Source organism: Triturus cristatus, chromosome 8 (assembly GCF_964204655.1).
Source record: "Triturus cristatus chromosome 8, aTriCri1.1, whole genome shotgun sequence".
Taxonomy (NCBI): domain Eukaryota; kingdom Metazoa; phylum Chordata; class Amphibia; order Caudata; family Salamandridae; genus Triturus; species Triturus cristatus.
The window spans coordinates 338905582-338928503 of NC_140591.1; the positions used below are offsets into that span (position 1 = coordinate 338905582).

Below are 22922 nucleotides of genomic sequence, written 5' to 3' on the forward strand. Positions count from 1 at the left end.
CGTTCCGTCCGGACACGTGGCTGGGCAAGAAAAAAATCTAGAGCTAGACCGCAGAGAGCGTCCAGGAACATACCATTGGAGCTTCTTAGCAAGATACAATGGACCAGCTCCGTGCATTACCTTGTGGGTAAGACTAAGAATTTTAAAACGCCCTCTTTGGCGAACAGGTAGCCAATGCAGAGTTTTAAGAGTAGGGGCAGAGGGGGACCGAGGGGGAAGATTAAGAACCAGTCTGGCGGCCGTGTTTTGAAGAATCTGAAGCTTACAACGCAAGTCTTGGTTAAGCCCAGTGAACAGGGCATTGCCATAGTCCAAACGGCTTATTATAAGACCCTGAACCAGAGGTTTCCTTGTTTCCAGGGGCAGCCACTTAAAGATCTTCCGCAGCATTCGCATAATCCCAAAGCAGGTCACAAGCACCTGATTTATATGGGTCTTCAGGGACAAAGACTTGTCAATCATGATGCCGAGATTACGCACTGCTTGCTTAGGCTGTGGACAAATGCCCAGCTCTTCCGGCCACCAGTCACTGGACCAAAGCTGTTCTGCTTTTCCAAATAGGATAACCTCCGTCTTACCGCCATTTAGTTGAAGCTTATTCAGGTTCATCCAGTCATTTATCCGGATCAAACAGCTTTTAAAACGGACTTGCACATCAGTTAGATCCGACTTACAGGTGACAAGAAACTGAGTATCATCAGCGTAAGAAATTGTTTCAAATACATAAGTCCTAATAATGTCAGCAAGAGGAGTTAGATAGACATTAAATAACACTGGGCTAAGAATGGAGCCCTGAGGAACCCAGATTGTAACTGGGTGTGTTTTGGAAGCAATACCGTTGACAGATACTGTAGTAAGACGGTCTGCCAGGTAGTTCTCAAACCACTTGAGGGCCTTCCATCTGATACCCACCTCCCACAGCCGGCGTGTAAGAATGCTGTGGAAGATGGTATCGAAAGCTGCAGACAGGTCCAAAAGGACTAGAATTGCAGATTCTTGCTGGTCCAATGCTAGCCTGATATTATCCACTACTTCGATAACAGCAGTCTCAGTGCTATGAGACGCACGGGAGCCAGATTGGGAGGGATCAATGAGCCTATTCGTCTCAAGAAAGACTGTCAAACGTTTATTCACCAACAGTTCCAAAACTTTTCCAAAGTAAGGGAGCAAAGAAATGGGACGATAATTGACAGGCAGACTGGGATCAGCTCGAGGTTTTTTAAGTATAGGCTTAACCAGTGCATGTTTCCATTTACGAGGGAAAGTGGCTTGATCCAAAGATAAATTAAAAACTGATGTAAGGGCATCCACAAAAAGAGGTAAAATTTTGCTACAGGCACGAGGAGGAAAAGGATCGGCAGGGGATAAGTTTGGTATGATAGTTTTCACTTCAGTATTTTCATAGTGGTTTGTCATAAACACTACGTCACTCAGTAAACAGTGTAATATCACTTGAATTGCTTTGTGACGGGATGACTTCCAAAGTTCACTCTTCTCGGTTTAGCTAAATGAAAGTGGTACTGCAATGTGACTAAATACACATTTTACCACAACGGTGCTGTTTTGTGTACAAGTCTGGTGACTATTAGGAACTTTGAGAAAATAGAGGTATGCACCGTATACAACACACGATTCATTGTAATATTTCCCTAGCAGGGCTCCTCCAAAAACCTTGAAATGTGAAAATATTTAAGCTTCTGTGGATTATTCATTTGAGTGGGGTCAGGGAGTGGTGTGTTTCTTGCCAAAGACAGTAGCATTTTCTAACCGCTTTTGAAAATGAAATATAAATGAGCACTTGGGATGCTGAGCAATTCATCCCTCTGGTGTTGTAAGGGTGTTGTGGACCCCAATGCAAGGACAGGAATGGGTCAAATTATTTGGTGGTTGGGGAGTAAAAGACACTATAATTGTGTTGCAGAGGCCCCTTTACACCCTGTGCCGCTGCACCTCCTGCACTATTAAGTTACCTCCCTGAAAGCCAGGTTCTTTCTTCCTTTGTATCAATGTGACATAGAGTGGCGCTTTTAATGCTAATTCTAATTCAATGTCTCTTTTAAATTGGGTTAATAGTGAGAAAAATGTGACCACTGTGACAGCAGACACCCAGGCTGAAAGTCGCCAGATGGCAATGGACAGAATGAAGGCAGTTATTTAGGTGACTTATACAGACGGACGTCAATAACCCCTCCTCCTCACCAGCGCCTCACGCACAGCGCCATCTACGCAGTCTGTAGTGTAAATGCATCCTGGTTATCATTTGTTTTCCTCTGCGTCAGTTCTCGTTTAGGATGATCACATAAGCCAGCGGACAGCTGCTCCGTCAAGTCAGACCTAAAAAATCCATTTAGGTTTTTTGGCTGTAATAATGCATGTAGTGATGAAAAAGTGAGGCAGAAGCTTGCCTCGTGTCCATTCACATGGCCCTGCCCTTAATGACAGGAACTCGCTCTCCCCCGCGTTTTCAGTGCTTGTAGATCTTACAGGCCGTGGCTCACTTTACCTGTATGGTTAAAAAAAAAACATTCATTTGAAACCGAACAGTTTATAAAAACCATGTTCGAATAATATAGGAAATGTCCGCTGTACTCTCCACGTGTTGCATTTAAGGAAGAAAAGCAGTTGTGTCCAGTGTCCTGAAAAAAGGTAAGCGAAGGATGGCGCTGTTATGAACGATGTTATATGAATTAACAGTGTGGAACCATTAATGTCTTCAGGAGCGGGATTGGTGTGCTTTTGGTGTTTTGAAGCCCATGTTTGTTTGAGGAAATCGGAGTTTAAAAACAAAAGGCTCTAATCTCTTGCTCTTTAAAATCTAGACATGGTCGTTTTTTATGTTTAAATCACAAGACCTTTTGGCATGATTGTGATACTGTAAAGAAACCTACCAGTCCAACAAAAACAAGTGCTGACAGAAAAACAAGGTTTCAGACGGGGGCGAGACTCGCACAGCGTTTACCATGCGCGAGTGAGCAGGGGCGCCATCTGTTTCGAAAGCGCAAGCGCGATAATTGCAAACAGATGGTGCCGTTGCTCGCTCACGCAAGGTAAACGCTGTCTATGCACGAGAACTCATTGGAAACAGTGCAGTATATGCACGAGTTTCCAAAAAAGTACAGAGCGATTCTAAAAGGTCACTCCAAAGCAGCGCTTGCGCGTCGCGTAGGCAGGACCTAAAAAAGTAGTTCAGAGCAAAAAATAAATCAAGGGAAGCACAACAATCCATAAGTCAGGGGCGGCAGAGTTCTGGGCGATTCATAGGTTAGAAACATCTGAATAATGAAATGGAGGAAAACGACTCAGAGCACAAAAGAGTATCAACTGGGAAGAACAAATTAAAGAGGTAGGGGGCAGGGGTAGGGGGGGGGGGTGTGTGAAGACAGGGGAGAGTGCCCACAAACTGCTAAACAGTGTGGAAGAATGGAGCTGCTAGGATAGCTGCGAGCCAGGGCGAGCTAAGGTCAGGATACATAAAAGGAAGAGTGAACAGTAGAGCGAAAAGAGAAAGATAACCAATATGCGGAAAGAGGAACCACTGCGGGAGAAACGCAAAGCCAGGACAGCAGGGCAATGTAAGACTCCAATATTTGTTGAGAAAGTGATATTTTAGGTCTTTTTTGAAGCTAAGGTAGGAGGGGTTGCAGTGCAGGTGCCCAAGGGCGGGCATTCCAGATGTTCAGAGCATTCACAGAAAAGCAGTCAAATTAGGTGGATTGGGACGAGGAGGAGCGCAATAGAGCTTATCATCAGTTTGGAGCAGCCCGCTTTTTTGAGGTATGAAGGGGATTGTTGGTGGAGAGCTGTGTGTGTGATACTGGCAGTCTTATAAAAGCATCTCCCTTCGATGGGCGGCCAATTTAAGGATTTGAGGGCAGGCATGATGTGGTCGAAATGTTTACAGTCGGTAATGAGCCTGGCCGCCAAGTTGAGCACATCTCTAAGGGGGGGGGGGGTGGGGGGGGGGGGGCTAGGTGGACTTTAGGGGTTCCAGTGAGGATAGCTTTGCCGTAGTCAAGTTTGGAGAGGACTAGTGATTGTACAACCCATTTGAAGTCATCTTGAGGGATAAAGGGTTCGATTTTCTTGAAGTGCCAGAGAGTGAAAAGTACTCCTTTGGCAAAGTTATTTATATGGTCCTTCAGAGTAAAATTTTTGTCAAGAATGAAACCTAGGACACGCCCTCTCCCAGATAGTGGTGGCTAAGAAGCTCAGGAGTGAGGCGGTGGTGAAGCTGGAGACAGACATCTCGGGGCTGGAGTCGGCCTTGGAGGCGGGTGTCACTCCGGACGGGCTCCATGCCCTCAACCTGAAACAGTTTGAATACAGATCTCTAGTCACTGACGCGGCCAAAACTATGTATAGGGAGCAGCAGGGTCGGTTGTATGATGCCGGGGACAAGGCGGGAAAGCCGATTGCGTGGCTGGATAAGAAGGAGAGAGTGAATCGTGTGGTCCCGGAGTTGCGTGTCTCGGATGGAGTGTGTGTGACTGAGCCTGGTGAGATTGTGGAATGTTTTGCCGACCACCTCCGGACTGTGTATTCCCCGGTGACTGATAGGGATGAGGAAGACTCTCGCCTTCTCCTTAGGGACATTGCTTTGCCTGGCCTTTCTGCCGAGGACCGTGAGCAGCTGGACGCTCCCTTGTCGGTAGATGAAATCGCGACTGCGATTCGGTCCCTTCGCTCGGGCAAGGCCATGGGTCCCAACGGTCTACCTATCGAATTATATAAGTTGCGCCCGGATAAACTATCGCCCTTCCTCCGTCGTATGTTTCAGGAGTCCCTCGAGGCCGGTTCCCTTCCGGTCGACCAGCGACTGGCCACGATAGTCGTGATCCCCAAGGACGGTAAGCCACGGGACCGCTGTGCCTCTTACAGGCCTATCTCACTGCTAAATGCAGAGCCTAAAATCCTGGCTAAAGTCCTCGCCAATCGTTTGTTGAGCGTCATCTGCGATCCGATTCATCCTGATCAATGCGGCTTCATCCCACATCGTAACACCGCCCTCAACTTGCGGCGTCTCCATGGCGCCCTCGCCAGGGCAGAGTACCTCTCCGAACCGGCCGTGCTGGTTTCTTTAGATGCCACGATGGCATTTGACACCATCGAGTGGCCATTCCTCTGGGCTGTTTTGACCAAATTCGGCTTTGGGGAGGGGTTTCTTGGCTGGGTGAAGCTTCTCTACACGGGACCCATGGCTCAGGTGGTGGTTAATGGGCGGGTCTCTCGGCCCTTCGCTCTTGGTCGGGGTACGAGGCAGGGGTGCCCGTTGTCCCCTCTGCTCTTTGCTCTCGCCCTGGAGCCACTCGCCGCTTGGCTCCGCTGGGAGCCCTCGATCAGGGGGATCCGGTGGGCCCCGGGCTTTGAGGATCGGGTCTCGTTATATGCTGACGATATCCTCCTGTATCTTACCTCGCCGCGGCAGTCGCTTAACGTTCTCTTCGATGTTCTGACTTCCTACGGGAGAAATTCGGGTCTCACGATTAACTGGTCTAAATCCTGTGTCTATCCTATCTCCGGTGGCCCCCCTCTCCTGCCGCCTCGGCTTCCGATCCAAATATCTCTGTCCGGCTTTAAATACCTGGGGATACACATCTCGTTGGACCCGGTAGCTCGCTATGAGCACAATCTCCTGCTTCCGCTTCGACGTTTGAGGGACGACACGGCTCGGTGGTGTAGGCTGCCCCTGTCCCCACTGGGTCGTGCCGCATTGTTTAAAATGATGTCCCTTCCCAGGTTCCTCTATGCACTTCAGAACTCCTTCGACATCATTCCAGTGGCCTACTTTCGGGAAGTAGAGAGCCTGCAGAGGAGACTGGTGTGGGACGGACGGGCGCGTATCGCCCTGGCCAAACTCACTCTCCCCTGGTACGACGGGGGCATCGCGCTTCCCGACATTCGCAGGTATTATTGGGCCTCACAGCTATCAGCCATTAACCATGCCACGTATGCGCCTGGCTTGAACCCGGCGTATGAGATGGATAAATTCCTGCTTCCCGGCGGTACCTATAACAGGGCGCTTTACTCCCGCTCGGCTGGACGGACCCTGACGGGCCCCACTAAGATCGCGGTACGGATTTGGAAGGCGGCCAATGTAGCCATGGGCTGGAGTGAGCGACTAACATGCGCTACTCCTTTATTTGCCTCCGACCGACTGGGAAGCCTCTGGACAACGAAGGGGTTTGACCGTTGGGATACGATTGGCATCAGTAGAGTGGGAGACTTATGGATGAAGGGCGCGGTTAAGACCTTCGCGGCACTCCAGAGCGAATACGAACTCACGGAAAAGGAGTTCTTCCGATACGCCCAGGTTCGGCACGCCCTGCTCTCTGTCTTTGGGAAGGGGACCAAGATCCCGGCCTCTTCGCCCCTCGAGGACCGCATACTTGATGGTCATGTTCCCGACAGTACTATCTCCTTAATCTATAAAAAACTCATTAATAATCGGGCTGACCTATTGGTGCGCCTTCGGGAGACGTGGACGGGGGACGGGGTGGAATTAGACGACGAGGACTGGCAGTCCGCACTATCGTCCCCCAAGGAAGTTGCCATTCCAGCCCGTCTCCGCCTGGTCCAGTTAAAGATTCTCCACCGGGTGTATGTGACGGGCCCCCGTCTGGTCTCGATGGGATTCTCGGCAGATGGGCTCTGCAAGCGGGGGTGTGGGCTCAGTGCCACCTTTCTCCATATCCTTTGGGAGTGCCGGGAGGTGGCGGAATACTGGCGTCGGGTTCATGGGGTCATGGGACAAGTCACCGGGGTGGCGCTGCTGCCGGAGGTGCGTCGCTGTGTCTTGAATGTGTGGGAGCCCAATGATTATAACGCGGCGCAGACTCGGTGGGCGGCCCTGGGCTACATGATTGCTAAGAGGGATATAGCGCAGCTTTGGGGCTCCCAGCGGCCGCCCACCGTGTCAGTATGGAAGGAAAACATGGACTGGTGTATGTTCAGGGAGAAGACTGTATATGTGGCCCGCGGTAAACCCGGGGCATGGGGTAGAATTTGGGGGCAATGGAACGTGTATCGTGGGGGGTATCTGTACGCCCCCCCTAGTGGACACCGATATTGCCTTGTCCCCCTGACCCTTGATGGTTCCTTGCAACCGACTGTAATAATCGAATATAGATGTTCCTTTCCCGTTACCCCCCCCCGATCTTTCAGTACTCCCTCCTGTTGATAGCTAATTGAAGGTTTGGAGTAAAAGTCCCCCGGATGTAGCCTGACCCACGCTTTTTGCCTGTATGCCTCGCCTTTTGTTTTTTGTTGTTATTTAGGTTAAATGTATGTCTCCTGCTTCTCTCGAGCTATCCTGAGCCAATTACTGGGCTGGGCCCCAGGTGTCGCCTACTGCTTAACTAATGTACGATCCTTTCTGAATCTAGCGGCCGGCCCTGGTGGTTGTAGGCCCATGCTTGTAACTGATTTATTGTTTCAATAACATTTTTAAAATATAAAAAAAAAACAAAAAAAAAAAAAAAAAAAGAATGAAACCTAGGGATTTCACCTAGCTAGATAAGGTGAGCGGACAGTTGAGGGCGTTGAGGTCAGAGATCCAGCCTTGTATGGGGAGATGGTTGCTTTTAGGAGAGATAATAATAATTTCCGTTTTGTTAGGGTTCAGTTTAAGATGGTTGGAGTAGAAACAGGATTGAATCTTGCTCAGAGTGTTTAAATGAAGTAAATCAGTATGGGATTTGATCCTATAGTAGAGTTGGGTGTCATCAGCATAGAGGTGATAGTCGATTCAGGCTTGTTTCAAAATTAGTGTAAGGGGTTCCATACAGAGGGGGAGAGTATTGATCCCTGGGGGACACCCAGGGAGATAGGGGTAGGATTGGAGAGGCAGGGGTAGGATTGGAGAGGCAGGAGTTGACTTTTATTTGTTGTGTTCTGTGCTGGAGGTAGGAAGTGAACCATTTAAGGACCAAGCCATTTAGGCCAAAGCGAGCTTTAAGTGATTCCAGTAAGGAAGAATGATTGACTGTATCAAATGCTGCAGAGAGGTCAAGGAGGAAAGCCTCTCCATTGTAGAGGGAACAGTGAATATTATCAACAATGTTGAGCATGGCGGTTTCTGTGCTACAGCCTTTCCTGAAACCAGATTGAAAGTAGTCAAGTAAGTTGAATTTGCTTATATGGTTATCCAATTGAATTAAAAAAACATTTCTCTAGGGTTTTAGCTAGAAGTACGAGGTTGCAGATGGGGCGGAGGTGGTTAGCATAGTTGGGGTCAGCCGTAAGATTTTTAAAAATGGGAGTGATTTGCCAGAGTTGGAGGGAGTCGGGGACGCATCCTGTGGCAAAAGAGGTGTTAATGATTTTAGTCCAACATGGAGAAATTATGTGGTTATGGTTGTTAACTAGGATAGATGGGAGTGGATCTTGGGTGTGCGAAGTCGGCTTTAAATTCAAAATGATATTAAAAGACTTCAAGCTCAGTCATAGAATGGAAATTAGACCAGGAGGTGTTATTTTTTGGTTGTAAGTTGGAAAGGATGTCGCCAGAAATAGTGGGAGGATGAGGCGGGAGGGACGGTGTCGAGAACGGAGGAACGTCTATGTCCATTTGGGTGCTGGGCAGGGCCAGAGTTGGAAGGAAGGATTGATCAATTTTGATAATTTTTTCTGAGAAGAAATTGGTAATTTCCTCTCATCTTTCAATTGAGGCTGTCGGCTCTGGAGGGGCCGATGACGTTTGTTTTCGGACAATGTTGAAGAGTTCTCTGGGCCTGTTTTTGGCACAATCAAGTTGGGCGGGAAAGAAATAAGTCTTTTCATTGAAAATGTGCTTCTTATAAGTTGCTCTTGCAGATCTGAGGAGGGCAAGGTGAGGGGTGTTGCCTCCATATTCTTTCAGATAGTCGGAGTGGTCTTCTTTCATTAAGTTGAACCCAAGATTTGGATTGGATTTTTCTTTGTTGATTTATTTCAAGTGGAGCGACTTGATCCAGGGCATCGCAATGGCCTTATTGAAATGTTCAGTGAGCTCATCAGCGTTTTGGGAGAGAGGGATGAGTTGAAGTTGAACTTGAAGTTTAGACTCTAGTTCACTTGGAGGGACTTGCTTTAGGTTTCTGGACCATATATTGGGTTTGTTGTTAACTGCTGGGGGGAGTGGGGCACTGGTTACGATTTTGAAAACAATGAGATGGTGGTCGGACCAGTCGATGGGGACGATGTTGGTAAGGGAGACCAAATCAGAGCTAGAGATGATAGCGTCAAGTGTGGCCCCTTTGATATGAGTAGGATTGTGGCATAGTTGCTTAAGGTCATTCATCTCCAGAAGGTTAGTGAGGCGTCTAACCGTGGGATCAACGGAGTTATTCCAGTGGATGTTGAAATCTCCTAAACACAGATTTTTGGAGGCAGAAAGGGAGAAGTGGATGAGAAGGTCGGATAATTCCTCAGCAAAGAGGAGAAGCTCACCCAGAGGGTGGTAGATAGTATGTAGTCTAATCGGAGGAGAGCCTTTGAAAGTGAGTTCAACGCCAAGGAATTCAAATGAGAAGTGATCAGTGTTCTTCAGAAGGGCGAGTTGAAATTCCCTTTTATAGATTATGGCTAGTCCACCTCCTTTTCTGTCGGGTCTGCCCTGCCTAATGATGGAGTAACCTGTGTGGGGGGGTGGGGGGTGAGTAAGCCAAGAATGGCCGTCGAGTGGTCATTGAGCCAGGTTCCGGTGATAAAGGCAATGTCCATAGTCTCACTAAGGATGGTTTCTACAATTTCAGTAGTATGTAGAACTGGCGATCTGCAGTTAACAAGCATGCAAGAAAGGGGATTGGGGTAATCCTTAGCAGGTTTAAGAGAGTGGATGGTGGTGAGTTGGGCTGGAGGTCTAAGTGAGATGGGGGTAGAAGGGACTCTATTTACGCCCACAATTACTGGGATGCTGGAGGGAGGTGATTCGTCATCAGAGGCTTAGGTCAGCAGTGGAGAGGTAGCAAGCAGCAAGGTGAGGCTTGTGTGCTCGTCTGCTGAGGGGTGTGGTCAGCCTTCCGTAATGTAGGGAGAAGATACGAGAACCAGAGTGAAAAGTATCATAGAATGTGGGGCAAGCCCTGGAGTTAAGGATGGAGAAATCCCTTCTGAGCCGTGTTAATTCAGTGGCCATAGCAGTGAGTTTGCATTCAATGCTGATTAGTGTCTGTGCAAAAAAGTCAGGGGGGAGACCTGCAGAGACGGAGGAAGGGGATGAAGTGGGGTCTATGATGCCAGGGGAAGGCAATCCAACGAGTGGAGGGCGAGAAAGGAGAGGGAGTCAGAACAGTGTTCGGACAGGTATTACACGGATTCTGCGTGGAGATCTTAGGGTCACGCTTCGGGTCAGTCAGGGGATGCATAGGGAGAGGGGGAGGGAGGGTTGCAGGGGTAAACCACATTGAATTGCTTGGGAATTATGACATTAGGAGGTGGAGAATTGTACATAGAGGAGAGTGCAGAGGGAGACCCCAGGGGATGCGAGTGTGTAGGACAAGAGTAGGAGGGAGCATCTGGGAAGAAGGTAGGGAGAGGAGGGGATCGGTTGTTGATAAGAATAGGCATCAGAGAATAAGACCTAGAGGAGAGACTAGTCGGAGTCCCAAGAGCAGGCAATTGAGTAGGAAAGGAGTACGAGGGAGTACAAGAGAGAATCTGGGATGATGGAGGGGACAGGTGGGGTTCAGTTGATGGTAAGCGTAGGAGTCGGAGTATTAGACAGAGGCGAATGTGGAAGGAGTCCCAAGGGGAGGCAAGTGAGTAGAAGAGATAGGGGGGGGGGGGAGAAGAGTCAGGGAAGATGGTAGGGGCAGGAGGGATGGAGATCGATGGAAAGAGTAGGAGAAAGATCAAACAGACTTGAGAGAGCGGGCCGGGGGTCCACCGAAGAGGAGAGGGGCCCCGTTCGAGACAATGAGTGAGGTCAGGAGGGGCAGGGGAAGGAGAGCCTGAACGGAGGTAGAGGGTAAAGACACATGGGCGCAAGGCAGTTGAGTTGCGAATCACTTGGGAGATTTGATAGGCCAAGGTACCGAAATGTCAGTCAAAAATGTTGAGGTGGAGATCGGATGCTTGAATGAGGATGTCTCCAGTTCTGAATATGGAAATATCGATTTCCCCGTTGAAGGCGAGGGATGGGGTAGTCGACAGTTTGATTCCGTATGGAATTTTGATAGATTTGTTGATAGGAATGTGGAGAAGGAAAGTGCTTTTCCATTTAGTGGGGCGTTTGGAGTGGAAAATAAAATCAGTTTTCATTGGACAAGACAGGCTGTGGTAGGTATCAGCTATTAACATTTCAGGGTGAAGTTTCAATAATTTGTGTTCGAAATAGTTCTTGGCGTTTTTAGAAAGGTTAGACGTATATAAAATGCTCCACGAGTTAGGGCCATGTCTAGAGAGGGCAGGATCCAGGGGCAAGAAGGGGGGCTTGGGAGAAGACATGGTAAGAAGCACAATGAGAATGGAGGTAAGGACACGGATGGATGCAGAAGAAAAGCACAATATAGGGAGTATTCACGCAGGGCAATGGGAGAAAGGTAAAGTTAGAGTTAGAGTATCAAAAACATCCACTGTAGGAACATAGGCATTGAGAACTGGAGACAACACTTCGAAAATAACTATTTTTAGAAAGGCGCTGTAAAGGGAGAGATTAGATTAGGGAAATAATCAAAATGGGGGTTATCAACACAGTGTAAAGGAAAAACAGGTAATGGAATAGTATTCAAAAACATTAACATAGAAACATCAACATCAAGAAGAATACACAGAGAACAACATCAAAATATGAAGAGGAGGGCAGCTAAACCAATGATGAAAAGATCAACATCATAATAAACACAAACATTAGAAATACGAAAATGGAAGGCAAACAACAAAAACATTCGAAAATGGAAGGCATCAACTAGCAGGAAACGGGTAATGTCAGAATATTATAAAAACATCCACTACTATAACAGTGAAGAAAGGGGCGTCCAATTTGAGAAGGAATACATGTTTTTTTTATATACATAATTATAGTTTATAATCATGAACCACCAGCCTTCCACCACCAAAAAAGATTCAACATGCTGAAAGTAGAAACTACCATCACACTACACAAAATACCATCCAACTCAACCTTTGAGAGCACGCCAGGGGTCTGACAAAATGGTAGTCATTTTTGCCCAGCAAAAAGTAGACACATTAAAGTACCTGGGCCTGTCCAATCAGGAGACAAACTGAACAGAGAACTAAAACCGCCCAGTTCAATGGCTGGGACTCATCTCTTAATGGAACATTGCATTTTCAACAACCAAACACTGCTTCTTTCGTTGGACTTCTGACAACTCATCGTCTTCTCCAGAGCTGTGGTACTGCACTTTCAATACTAATTGGCCTCTGGCCCGCTAGTAAAAACTTCTACTATACACTAAGGAAGGACAATAGGGGACTAATGGAATGTCAGGAAAAAGCTAGAGAATAGCCAAGGAAAAATAAACAACCACAAAGTTCCTACAGGGTGGTTAGCATACACCTGAAGTGTCCGGGGTTCTGGAGCAGATTAAAGCCAACACTTCAATACCAGGAAGGAGTCTCATCTGCCACCTCCCACTTTTATAGTTATAGTTTCTGGTCTTTATTCACCCTCTAGTGATCGAAACTCAGACACCTGGACCTCCACCCAAATGGTGGGGCGAGAGATATTTTAAACTGATATAGCCATCAATAATGGTTTAAAGAGTGGCTACTGTTTGGCGTGTTGCCTATCTATTACCTTCATTTCAGGCATTTCAGATTTTCTAGCGAAAGCAGAGTCACGGCTAGCTACAGTTAGGGTTGGCTTCTAGCCGATACACTGTTATGTTGCCAACATGGTCTTTCTTACACAAACCCAATAGCAACTTGTTTCTCACTATATAAAAGAACTAAAAATGATATTCTACAAAAAATTAAGACATCAAGATTTGCCATCACATAATCAATGGCTCTGGCTGAAAGTTGGCCTAAGTTTCATACTGCTATCTATTAAACCGGCTACTCAGTAGAATTAAAAAATATAAGACTGTGCAATGAATAGACAGTGGTGAATTTTTGGTCCAAAATGTATACATTAAGTGGGTTACCAGGCCGCAAAAAATGCCTATAAGAAGATTCTAGAATGAGTAATCACATGCACAGGCCAGCAAGAAATGCCTATGTGATGATTCTTAAATGAGTAATTGCATGCCCATGTCATGCTACTGGAAAAATTAGTTGTGCACTTCTGAATTTGCTATTCCTCTGTAAGCAAAGAGGATTGCAGGCACGTTAGAACAAAATCAGGAGCATACTGCCATTCAAAAGCATTATTGTGATCGGGTACAAACAGACATATAGAATCTGTACGGGAAAGGAGTTGTAGAGTGGCCCGCATTCTCCCATATGCATCCTCTGGTTGGTAGGTGAGCTTGTGGCAGATTCAGGGGTCAAGACACAATGAATTGGCTCCAGCAGGACAGGGAACATAAAGGGGGAGAGGGTAACATACATTGAGGGCTGGGTCACAAAGTATTTTGTGCAAAGCAGAACGTCTCAAGTGTGCAAAATTTTCATTTTGTGCTTTGAAATTCCTAATCGTAATTTACAGGATAAAGAGTGGTAGAAACTTCAATGTGCAAGCTAATGATTCTGTGGAGTTGAAAGATTCCTCAGAAACTGGTAATGCAAAGTGACAACTTTAATGAAAGCTGTAAATGACTCTTGAAAGAGAGAGGCAAACGCTGCTGTGCTCAATTCCCCCTACAGCCATTTAACAGCCACTTCACGTGCTTGCACGTAGGCAAGCCGGCGTGTCAGTCACACGCACAATAAAAACCTGTTTTGGTGGTGCTTGAGTTGTACTAGTAACAATAAGCTGTGCGAGCACCGCACATCCAAGAAATACAGCCTCACGGGCCCTAGCTTCAACAGGTCTACCTTTTTCAATAAACAGCACAAAATAAAACCTATAAAAATGTTAATTTAAATCCAAACAAATAAGGACATATTCCATTTATAACATTGAAATGGAAAATGGTACATCATAATAATTCATACACCAAAAAAAGTTAAACATACATACTTTTTCATCCAATAAGGTGACATTCTTTCGTAATCACTTGCCCTGTAATGATTATAAGACTCACTGTTGCCATCATGACTACATGAATCCCAATGGAAAAAAACACATTGGAATTAGAAGCAGAAATGCCCTTTTCTGTGTTGTTAAAATGAGGTGAGCAATCAGAAGTGTTTAGTCTTGTGTTATCTAAGGTTAAATTCAAACAAACATTCAAATTGATAGGTGCTACAAATGACTTATCGGACCATTTCCCCCCTTTCATACAAACTGCACTATGTGAAACAGCAACAATTCTTTTAGGATCTCTGAATTTCAAACATTCTTTTTTCATAAACCTGAGAATTTTCATTCTTAGGTCATCTATTTTGAAATCCTTGAAACGTACCCTCGAATAAATTGTATTTAGAACACACTTTAACCGGTTTCATGTTTACAAAATGTTATTGATTCTCTTTTTACAAGCTAAACAATTTGGATCAGGAACAGTACATGTGATTCAATGAGGTTCTACAAGAGTACATGGAGTGCAACCCTTAAAATCTTAAAAGGGGGAAATGCAGTAGTTATCTGCAAATCATGCTACACCGCTCACAAGTTGGGAATGGCACCATCAATATGAAGACTGTTATTCAATGCCAACCTACCAGTTTCTCCAATTAGCCGGATAGCTCTTTCTGCTAAACCATTTTCTTACGGGTGATTAAGACCTGTGCATTTAAGTTCAATATCTGTTTCTTTGAGAAACATCAACATCATTTCAGATGTGAACTGTACATTGTCAGTGAATAAACTTTTAGGAAAACCTTCACGATAAAAAAAACTTTAAGGAAATTCATAACATTCTCAGTCAGGAACTTTGACAAATTGTACTTCAGTCCATTTGGACCGATAATCATCTAGTACCAAAGCATACTTGTTGCTAAAGCACACAAAGGGACCAGAAAAAAAATACCAATTTTCCCCAACACTCTTAGGCAAATCAACTGCAACAAGGGGAGACATCCCCACTACCAAATGTTTATCCGCCTTGTTACCAATCACACAATTCTTTACTTTTAATTCAACACCCAAATCCCTTTTTGGCCACCAGTACGCTTTATGTAGCCTTTTTGTTTTTAATTCAAAGTCATGCCTACAGGACTAACATGAGCCAAATCCACTAATTTATCTCTCACTAAAGTAGGAACCAATTTCTCAACTCTAAAAAGGATACCGTCCACAATAGATACTTCTGACTAAATTTGATAAACATTTGTAGGTCACCAGGTAAATGTCTTTCTTTTAGCCAACCTTGCATTACATACTTTCAAGCTGCACTCAAGTCACTATCGTCAGATAATGATTTTAACCAACTTTCTTAAGAAACAGAAGTTTTGACATTGAATTGGATTGAAGCTAGAATACACTTCTAATAATCTGTGTCCGACTGCACATCCTGATCTACTATAGGAAAGCTTGAAAGAAAATCAGTTTTTATTTGTGTAGCCTTGAACATGAAAAACCGTATAATTGTAGTAAAGCAATTTTGGGGAAAGTCTGGTTAATCAACAGTACGTTTTTCAGAATGGTCATTTGTCCGGTTCAAAATATACACCAATGGTTTGTGATCAGTATTGAGATAAAAATGAACACCACGGAGAAAGTTTCTAAATGTCGGCATAGCTCAAGTGCAAGCTAACAGTTCCTTGTGGTTTACTGAATATGACTGCTCAGATTCTTTAAGAACTTTTGATGCAAGAGTAAGAGTTCTTTCAATACTAACAGGAAGACAAGGAACAGGAGGCTGAAGTAAATGTAGTTTGTAACAAGTCAGATTTAATGCAAGAAAATGCTTCAGGTTGCTGAATAACCAAAACAAAACATCTACCCTTTTTCTTAAAATACTTGTGTTAGGTTCAGGCATAGATACAACATTCAGAAGAGATACTGCATAAATTTGACACAATCCAATAAATGACAACCTGTTTTTTGTTGTTTGGCTGAGGAGCTTCTTCTATAGCTTTAGCTAAACCAGCTTTGAGGCCCAAACCCTCTGCACTAACATGACCCAGATATTCTAATTGATTTAGACCAAAACTACATTTCTCCGGTCGGATTCAAAATCCATTGAATTTTAGTTTCTCTAAAAGTTCCTTTCATCTATCAATATGTTCCTAACGGTTTTTCCAATATGTCATCCTGAAAAATAAGTACACCCTCCATGTCGCCTAAGATTTTCTCCATAACTCTTAAGCAGAAGCAAAACCAAAATGCATTCTCTTGAACTGAAAAAAAACACCAGCAGGTGTAACAAATGCTGTTAAATGAACGGAAAGAAACTCTTTGCACCAACCAGTTTGATCAATAAATCCTCGATTCTCGGAAAAGGATTGGCATCAATCCAAATATTCTTATTCAAATACCTAAGATCTATGCAAATGTGCAACTCTTTGCTCTTCTTTTTAGCAAGAACAATAGGGAAGGCCAAGTAAAACTATCAAAAGGTTCAATAACATCCGGTTTCTGAGGGTCATTCAAAGTCATAGAAAATTCATTTCTTACACCAAGTGACACACTTCTTCACTTCCCCTTCTTTCAATTTAATGTTCACTTCAAAATCATTCTATAGTCCTAATTAATTCTTAAACAATTCACTGTAATCTTACACTAAGGACTGAATTTGCTGTAACACGAGGTGCTTAGCACTTTCAGAGCATATATCATTTACAGTGATAATAGTAGCAATAAATGTTGTTCAAACTATGTTGTTTAACAATGTCTTGGGATAAGTCAGCAAAAGACATTACTTTTTTTTTTTTAACCCCTTCAGCGCGGCGCGGATTTCCGCGCCACGCTGAAGATTCCGTGCGCGGGCGGGGCCATGACGGAAAGGTTCCGTCATAAGCACAGCCCAACCGACGTGCATGATGGAACCGTTCCGTCAAGCGCGTCGAAGGGGTTAAACAGGTAACAAAACAATATCAAGCAAAGCTTGATGAACGCATCACAAAATGTTTTTCTTTACATGTAACAAACTTTGCCTTAAATGCAATTGCTTTGAAAGGAAATAAAAGTGATGGAATTGTCAACAAGATCAATTTTAGATCCTTGAAATGATTCTGTCCCAATGCCAGGGTCTTCGAGAAGTAAATCTTTCCAAACCTGAAAGATGTCGTTGGTCATAATGGGAACTCTAGCTCCTGAATCCATTAACAATTTGACCACCTGATTTCCAAGTCCATTGTCAGTGATGGGATTCTCACATATTTCTTAAATCCGACGATTCAATAATCAGAACAAGATCTTTAAGGCCAAGATGTAGATCATTCCATTCAGAATATTCAGTCATCTACTTAAAACTTCTACATGCACTCTTTAGCAACATGTTCAACCATACCGCACGGTTTACACATCTCCTTCAGAGCTGGACAAAACTTGAAATTTGCAGCATGTCGAGGAGAACCACATCTAAAATATGAACGAAATTTGTTACTTGGACCAACTGCTTCTTCAGATTTAGAGGATACATGCCCGAACTTGGAGGATTTAGCTTTGCTTTTAACACTGAAAACCAAATCCTTTGAATTAGTCCTTATGATTTTCACTTCAGCCTGAGACGATTCAACCATAGAGGCAGCATTAACAGCTTTCACAAGAGAAAGTTCATTTGAAAGAATAATACTTTTGTGTCAAAATGTTTCTCAAGTCTCTGTACCGACTCTTGAAATTCAGCTAATTCAGTATGTAGGCAAAAATTTCAAACTTACAAATCAACTATGCAATTAAAACTCTGCAAATAATGTTACAATATCTATTACAATAAAGGAATCATTAGCAAGGAGGAATTTCAGTCAGATGTGATAAAAGTGTGCACATCACCCTTGTCGGGATGAAGTGCTCACAACTAATGGAGAGTACTGAGAAGAATTTAAGAAGGTGTGTGCATCACCGGTGTAGCCTAAATCCATACACAAATGAAGAACAAAAAACAGTGCTTGAATGACATGTTAGCCATGAGATTCTGGTGGACCGGCTCCAAGACTTAGGGATTAAAAGTACTGCATTAAATCTATTAAAATCATCCCTATCAAACCGACAGCAAAATATGGCAATGGGGAAGTTTGTCTCCAAGCAGTTCTCCTTACCATGTGGAGTGCCACAGGGATCGGCACTCAGCCCTACACTTTTTAATCTTTATGTTACGCCATTGGCATCGCTTATAAAAAACGCTGGATTTTCCCTCGCCTCCTATGCTGATGACACCCAAATAGTGGCGTCTCTGACTAATAGGGAAAACAGTCCTGGATGCGCATTCAGCACTTGCATGAGAGAGCTGAGAGACTGGAAGGACAGACATTGCTTGAAACTGAATGCCTCAAAGACCAAGGTTACCATCTTTGGCAACAAACCCTCCCTCTGGGCACCAGACTGGTGGCCGTCGGAGCTAGATACCCTACCCACACCCTCAACCAAGGTAAAGAACCCAGGTATTATAATGGATAGGGAACTTAAATTTGAAGAACAAGTTAAAATTACAGTGGCATCCTTCTGTTCTATAAGGGTGATTAACAAAATAAATTTAAAAAAATAAAAAAATATATCCCGACTGAACTGCTAAAAGTAATAACCTTAGCAATGGTCCTCACACAAATTGACTACTGTAACGGTGTTTACCTTTCACTTGCTACGGGTCTTGTTAACAGACTTCAGAATGCGGCAGCCCGCCTCATCTTTAAGATCCCAAAAAACGAATCAGCAAGGGACGCCAGAAGAAAACTGCATTGGCTGCCTGTCAGACAAAGATGCAAATTCAAGGCCCTCTGCTTGGCATTTAAATCCTTGCACGGACTGGGACCAGACCAGTTCAAAAACAAATTGAGATGGTATACGCCAACACGAACACTACGTTCAGACCTGGCAAAAAACATGATGGTCCCTCCAGCAAAGAAGGCCACATGGGGAGATAGAATTTTCTTTAGGACCACAGCTATGCTCTGGAACCAACTACCTATTGCCCTAAAAACAGCACCCTCACTGATAAGGTTCAGAAAGGGCCTAAAAACCTGGCTATTTGTGGAAGCCGGATAATTCTAGCTTCTTTTTAGCTCTCGCCCACAGCAGAAGTTCCCCACCTATGTTGCACCGGTTCTCAGCCTTCTATAGTGCCAAGACGCCTTTGGGCATTAGCTGCGCTCTACAAGTATCATTTACATTACATGTATAGCCACACACACAGAGCTATTAAGGTTATGTTTTTTCAAGGTCCTTTCCAAAACCACTAGGAAGAGCAGCAATCACAAGCCAATTTCGTTGAAGAAGACGGAGCCACTGTGACAATAAGAGAAATGTAGGTCCAGAACACTAGGGTCAGCTTGATTGTCACCTAATTGCTGAGTTGAAAGATTCCTCAGAGATTGGTAATATGAAGTGACAACTTTAATGAAAGCTGTAAATGACCCTGGAGAGAGCGCCTCAGACGTTGCTGCACTCAATCCCCACCTACAACGTTGCAAGCCAGTGCATGAGTTGTGCACACAACAAACATCTGGCCTGGCGGTGCTTACGCTATACTAATAACAATACGTTGAGCGAGCACTGCACGTCTGATAAATAAGTCCTTCGGGCCCTAGCTACAACCGTTTCAAATGCGGAAATTCAACAAACATGAGAGAATGTGAAATGCAGATTTAGTAAAGGGGCTGGTTTGTAAGCATTCAAGTGGTGGTTCAGTGTTTCCATCTATTAAAGTTGGTAAACAACCATGAATTCATAACTTTTGGGGTAATTACAAACAATTAGGAAGTACTGTTGTGATCATGGCATTACACACAATTTTACTTCTGTCAAAGGTGTAACGGTGAATCTATGAATATAGTATGTGAACACATCTACATTTATTGCGGGTGAAGGGTGGAGTGTTGCTCTTTAATTATAAAAAAAGTTCCCTGTGGGAATGGGCGAGTTATCTGCTAGTGCTCATTTGTATCAAATTTCTACATGATGACATTTCCAACTTGAGTAAACTTCATATCGGTAATGTTTTACCCATACTAGTACTACTGCACAACAGTGGTGGTTTTGTAGAAATGTTTCTCCATTCCTAAAAAGGTGGAAATTTGCACCAAGTGCAGGTGTATTCTTAATGAAACTAACTTCTATTGACGACAATGACCTTGTTCTGGGGAGGGCATTCTTATGGTAGCAAATTTCTTTTGTGAATAAGGTAATTGTCATATGAAGAGTGATTTTATCAGAAAATGAATCTTTAGTGAATCAGGCCCTTATTCTGTAAGGTGCTCCAAAATGTGTCATTTCTGGTACTAAAACCAATCTCTCTTGCTTTCTGTTTTGCAAGGAGAAGCTACAAGTTAGCTTTTGGGGTCAGCTAGATGGAGCTTTCCACAAAATGTCAAAATATCCATTCCTACAGGGTAGGGGAGAGCAAACGGAGTATCAGCAGCTTTCTATGCATTCAACAACTCTTGTGTTTTTGGCAACAAAACAGAGAACGCAACAAAGCAGCACTCCTTGTATTTATTTTTCTTTGGGGGTGGGGTGTTAAGCATGTGGTGAAGGGTCTATATTAAATACCCAAAATATTCCTCTCAATTCAAAATGTATATGCTAATTCCACATCCAAGCGCGTTTCCGTTGCCAGCCTTGAAAAGTCAAGATAGTCCTGCAAAGTCTCAAAAAATTAATTTGCAGCTCACCCTTGTCTCTCTAAGATTTGTTATTTTGTGAATGTTCAACATGCAATCATACTTGTATACCTCCTAGTGCCAAACTGAGATCCACAAGAGCAAACCAGGCCGTTTGTGTGCATCAACCATGTGATTAACATTTCCTAAACATGAAGTGATCATTCTGGTCATGAAGAATAATGGGAGGGCATTCCAAAGGAGTGCTGGATAAGCTTAGCAAGTTGTGCCAGCAGAGTGGGTTTTCCTACAAGGGTAAGCACAAAGCACAAGACTGTTTGCTAAGTTGCTAAGTGGAGGTTCAGGTATACATGTAGTAATCAAACAGAAATATGATCCAGTCCTAAAGCACAACCTGTACACTATGCACAATGTCTTGGATTTATTATGCTGGTGGACCAGTATCTGGTGGAGCTGAGCCAAACTGTTCTTGTATGTTCCCAGAAGTTTGTTTTTTGTTGGCAGCCTCGCCATTCTACGATAGCTGAAGCCCTTTCAGTAAGGTATTAGGGAGCTGCATATAGAGTTTATAGCACAATACCAGCATGTACATGAATTGATGCCCAGGCATCACACTGCCTTTTGATTTGTAAAAAAAGAATTTAATATGTGACAATATTCATACTCAAACAAATTCAGAGATGACGAGCCGTGGGTCACTGGTCCATGAGAGGTATGGATGTGGATAACTCAACTCCTTACCACTGAGAATAGACTGCAGCCATGCACTGAGTATCTGGGGTGCAACTAAACTTATCACTACATACTAGAACAAATCTTATTAGCAGCGAGTTTTGAAAACACAATGGTGACACCGAACAGCCAAATGCAGCGAGTCAGGTAGAGAATCTATATAATGAGTTTACATTGCAAAATGATAAATGCTTAACTAATCCTAGTGTGAATGCATTGTAACAGGTTTGAGTATGTAAGTCACCGTGTGCAGCGTTTTCAGTGTCATTGTGAAGCCCCCTCCGAGGAGGAGTTGTTAGTAGACACATTGTTCTAACATGTAAAAGAGAAAGCACGGTTAAGTAACAGAGGTCAGTCGTGCCTTGTAAAATATTAAATTAAGCACTACACGTCAAGGTTCCAAACGTATGCCAAATGAATGCTACAAAATTGCTTTCTTGTCAACAGCTAGGATGTCAACAAGGTTCGGGAGCATTACAGAGGAAGATTTGCAGCGAAAGGAGATAAACATTTAATTTTTCCAGTAACTTGCACTGGAAAAGTGGATATTTTAGGAGTGATTTACCATTAAACTCAATCCCAATACGTGACAATTACTTTGACAAAGATTAATTCTTGTAACAGAAATACTAAACAATGTAGACAGAAGGGTGGGGAGGCATGGTTGGAGGGTACACAATTGCAGACGATAAAAGAAAACAGTCCAAATATATCAACATTTAAAAATGGGTGCGGGGGTGTCAGGATGATGTTGTTTAAACAGGGAGTCAAAGACTGATGCAGGAAAACGAAGAAGTACAATTTCCTAGAGCCCACAGGCACAAAAGGATTACTTTCACAACATTTATGCCATCTTTTCAAAACTGTAGATTTGTAAGGCGTGGCTAATCAGACAGGAGGGTACCCAGGTGCTGGGGAGGAGGGAGTTACTGAAAGATCAGTTGAACAGCGTGCTTGCCTGAATTCCAGAAGAGAGGAGGAGCTTCGAGGTGCAGAGGAAGGTTTTTCAGGAATTCGCCTCAAGGTAGGAGAAGGAACGTCCTCTACTGTTGCTCCATCAATGGGAGGGGAGTGTGCAGGGGACAGAGATGCGGATCGCAGGTGTCTGGACGGCAGCGGTCATATAGGTGTTGAAGAGAGTGGGGCTGGGAGACCAGCACTGAGGAACGCCATTGATGTCATCTTTGGGCTCGGAGGTGAACCGTGGGAGACAGACTTAGTTTCTGGGTTCTTCCCGTAAGGAAGGAGGAAAGCAACTTAGGGGTGTTTCCTTGAATTCCGATGTGATGTAACCTCTTGATCAGGGAGCTGCTGTTTATCCTCAGTCAAGGAGTTTCCTATTGTAGTCGGTGGCTGCGATCAAGGCGGTTTCGGTGCTCCATCACGTTGGTCCGGGGAAGGGCACTAGGTGGCAGGGGTTGGGCTGGCGGGAGGCGGACAAAAACGTGACAAAAGCGGGGGAGACACGGGAAGGTGAGGACAATGAG

At 44.3% G+C, this 22922-nt stretch overlaps 2 protein-coding genes across 3 annotated transcripts in view; one reads left to right on the forward strand and one right to left on the reverse strand.

Moving 5' to 3' along the window:
- Nucleotides 1–22922, reverse strand: part of SLC7A1 (solute carrier family 7 member 1) — a 509165-nt gene that overhangs the window by 470118 nt on the left and 16125 nt on the right. The window lies entirely within an intron of this gene.
- LOC146802090 (cytochrome P450 26A1-like) overlaps nt 11017–22922 on the forward strand; it is an 83825-nt gene continuing 71919 nt past the window's right edge. The window contains exon 1 of the mRNA XM_085623727.1: nt 11017–11256. Within this exon, the coding sequence (XP_085479853.1) occupies nt 11017–11256 (240 nt within the window). The remainder of the gene's footprint in view (nt 11257–22922) is intronic.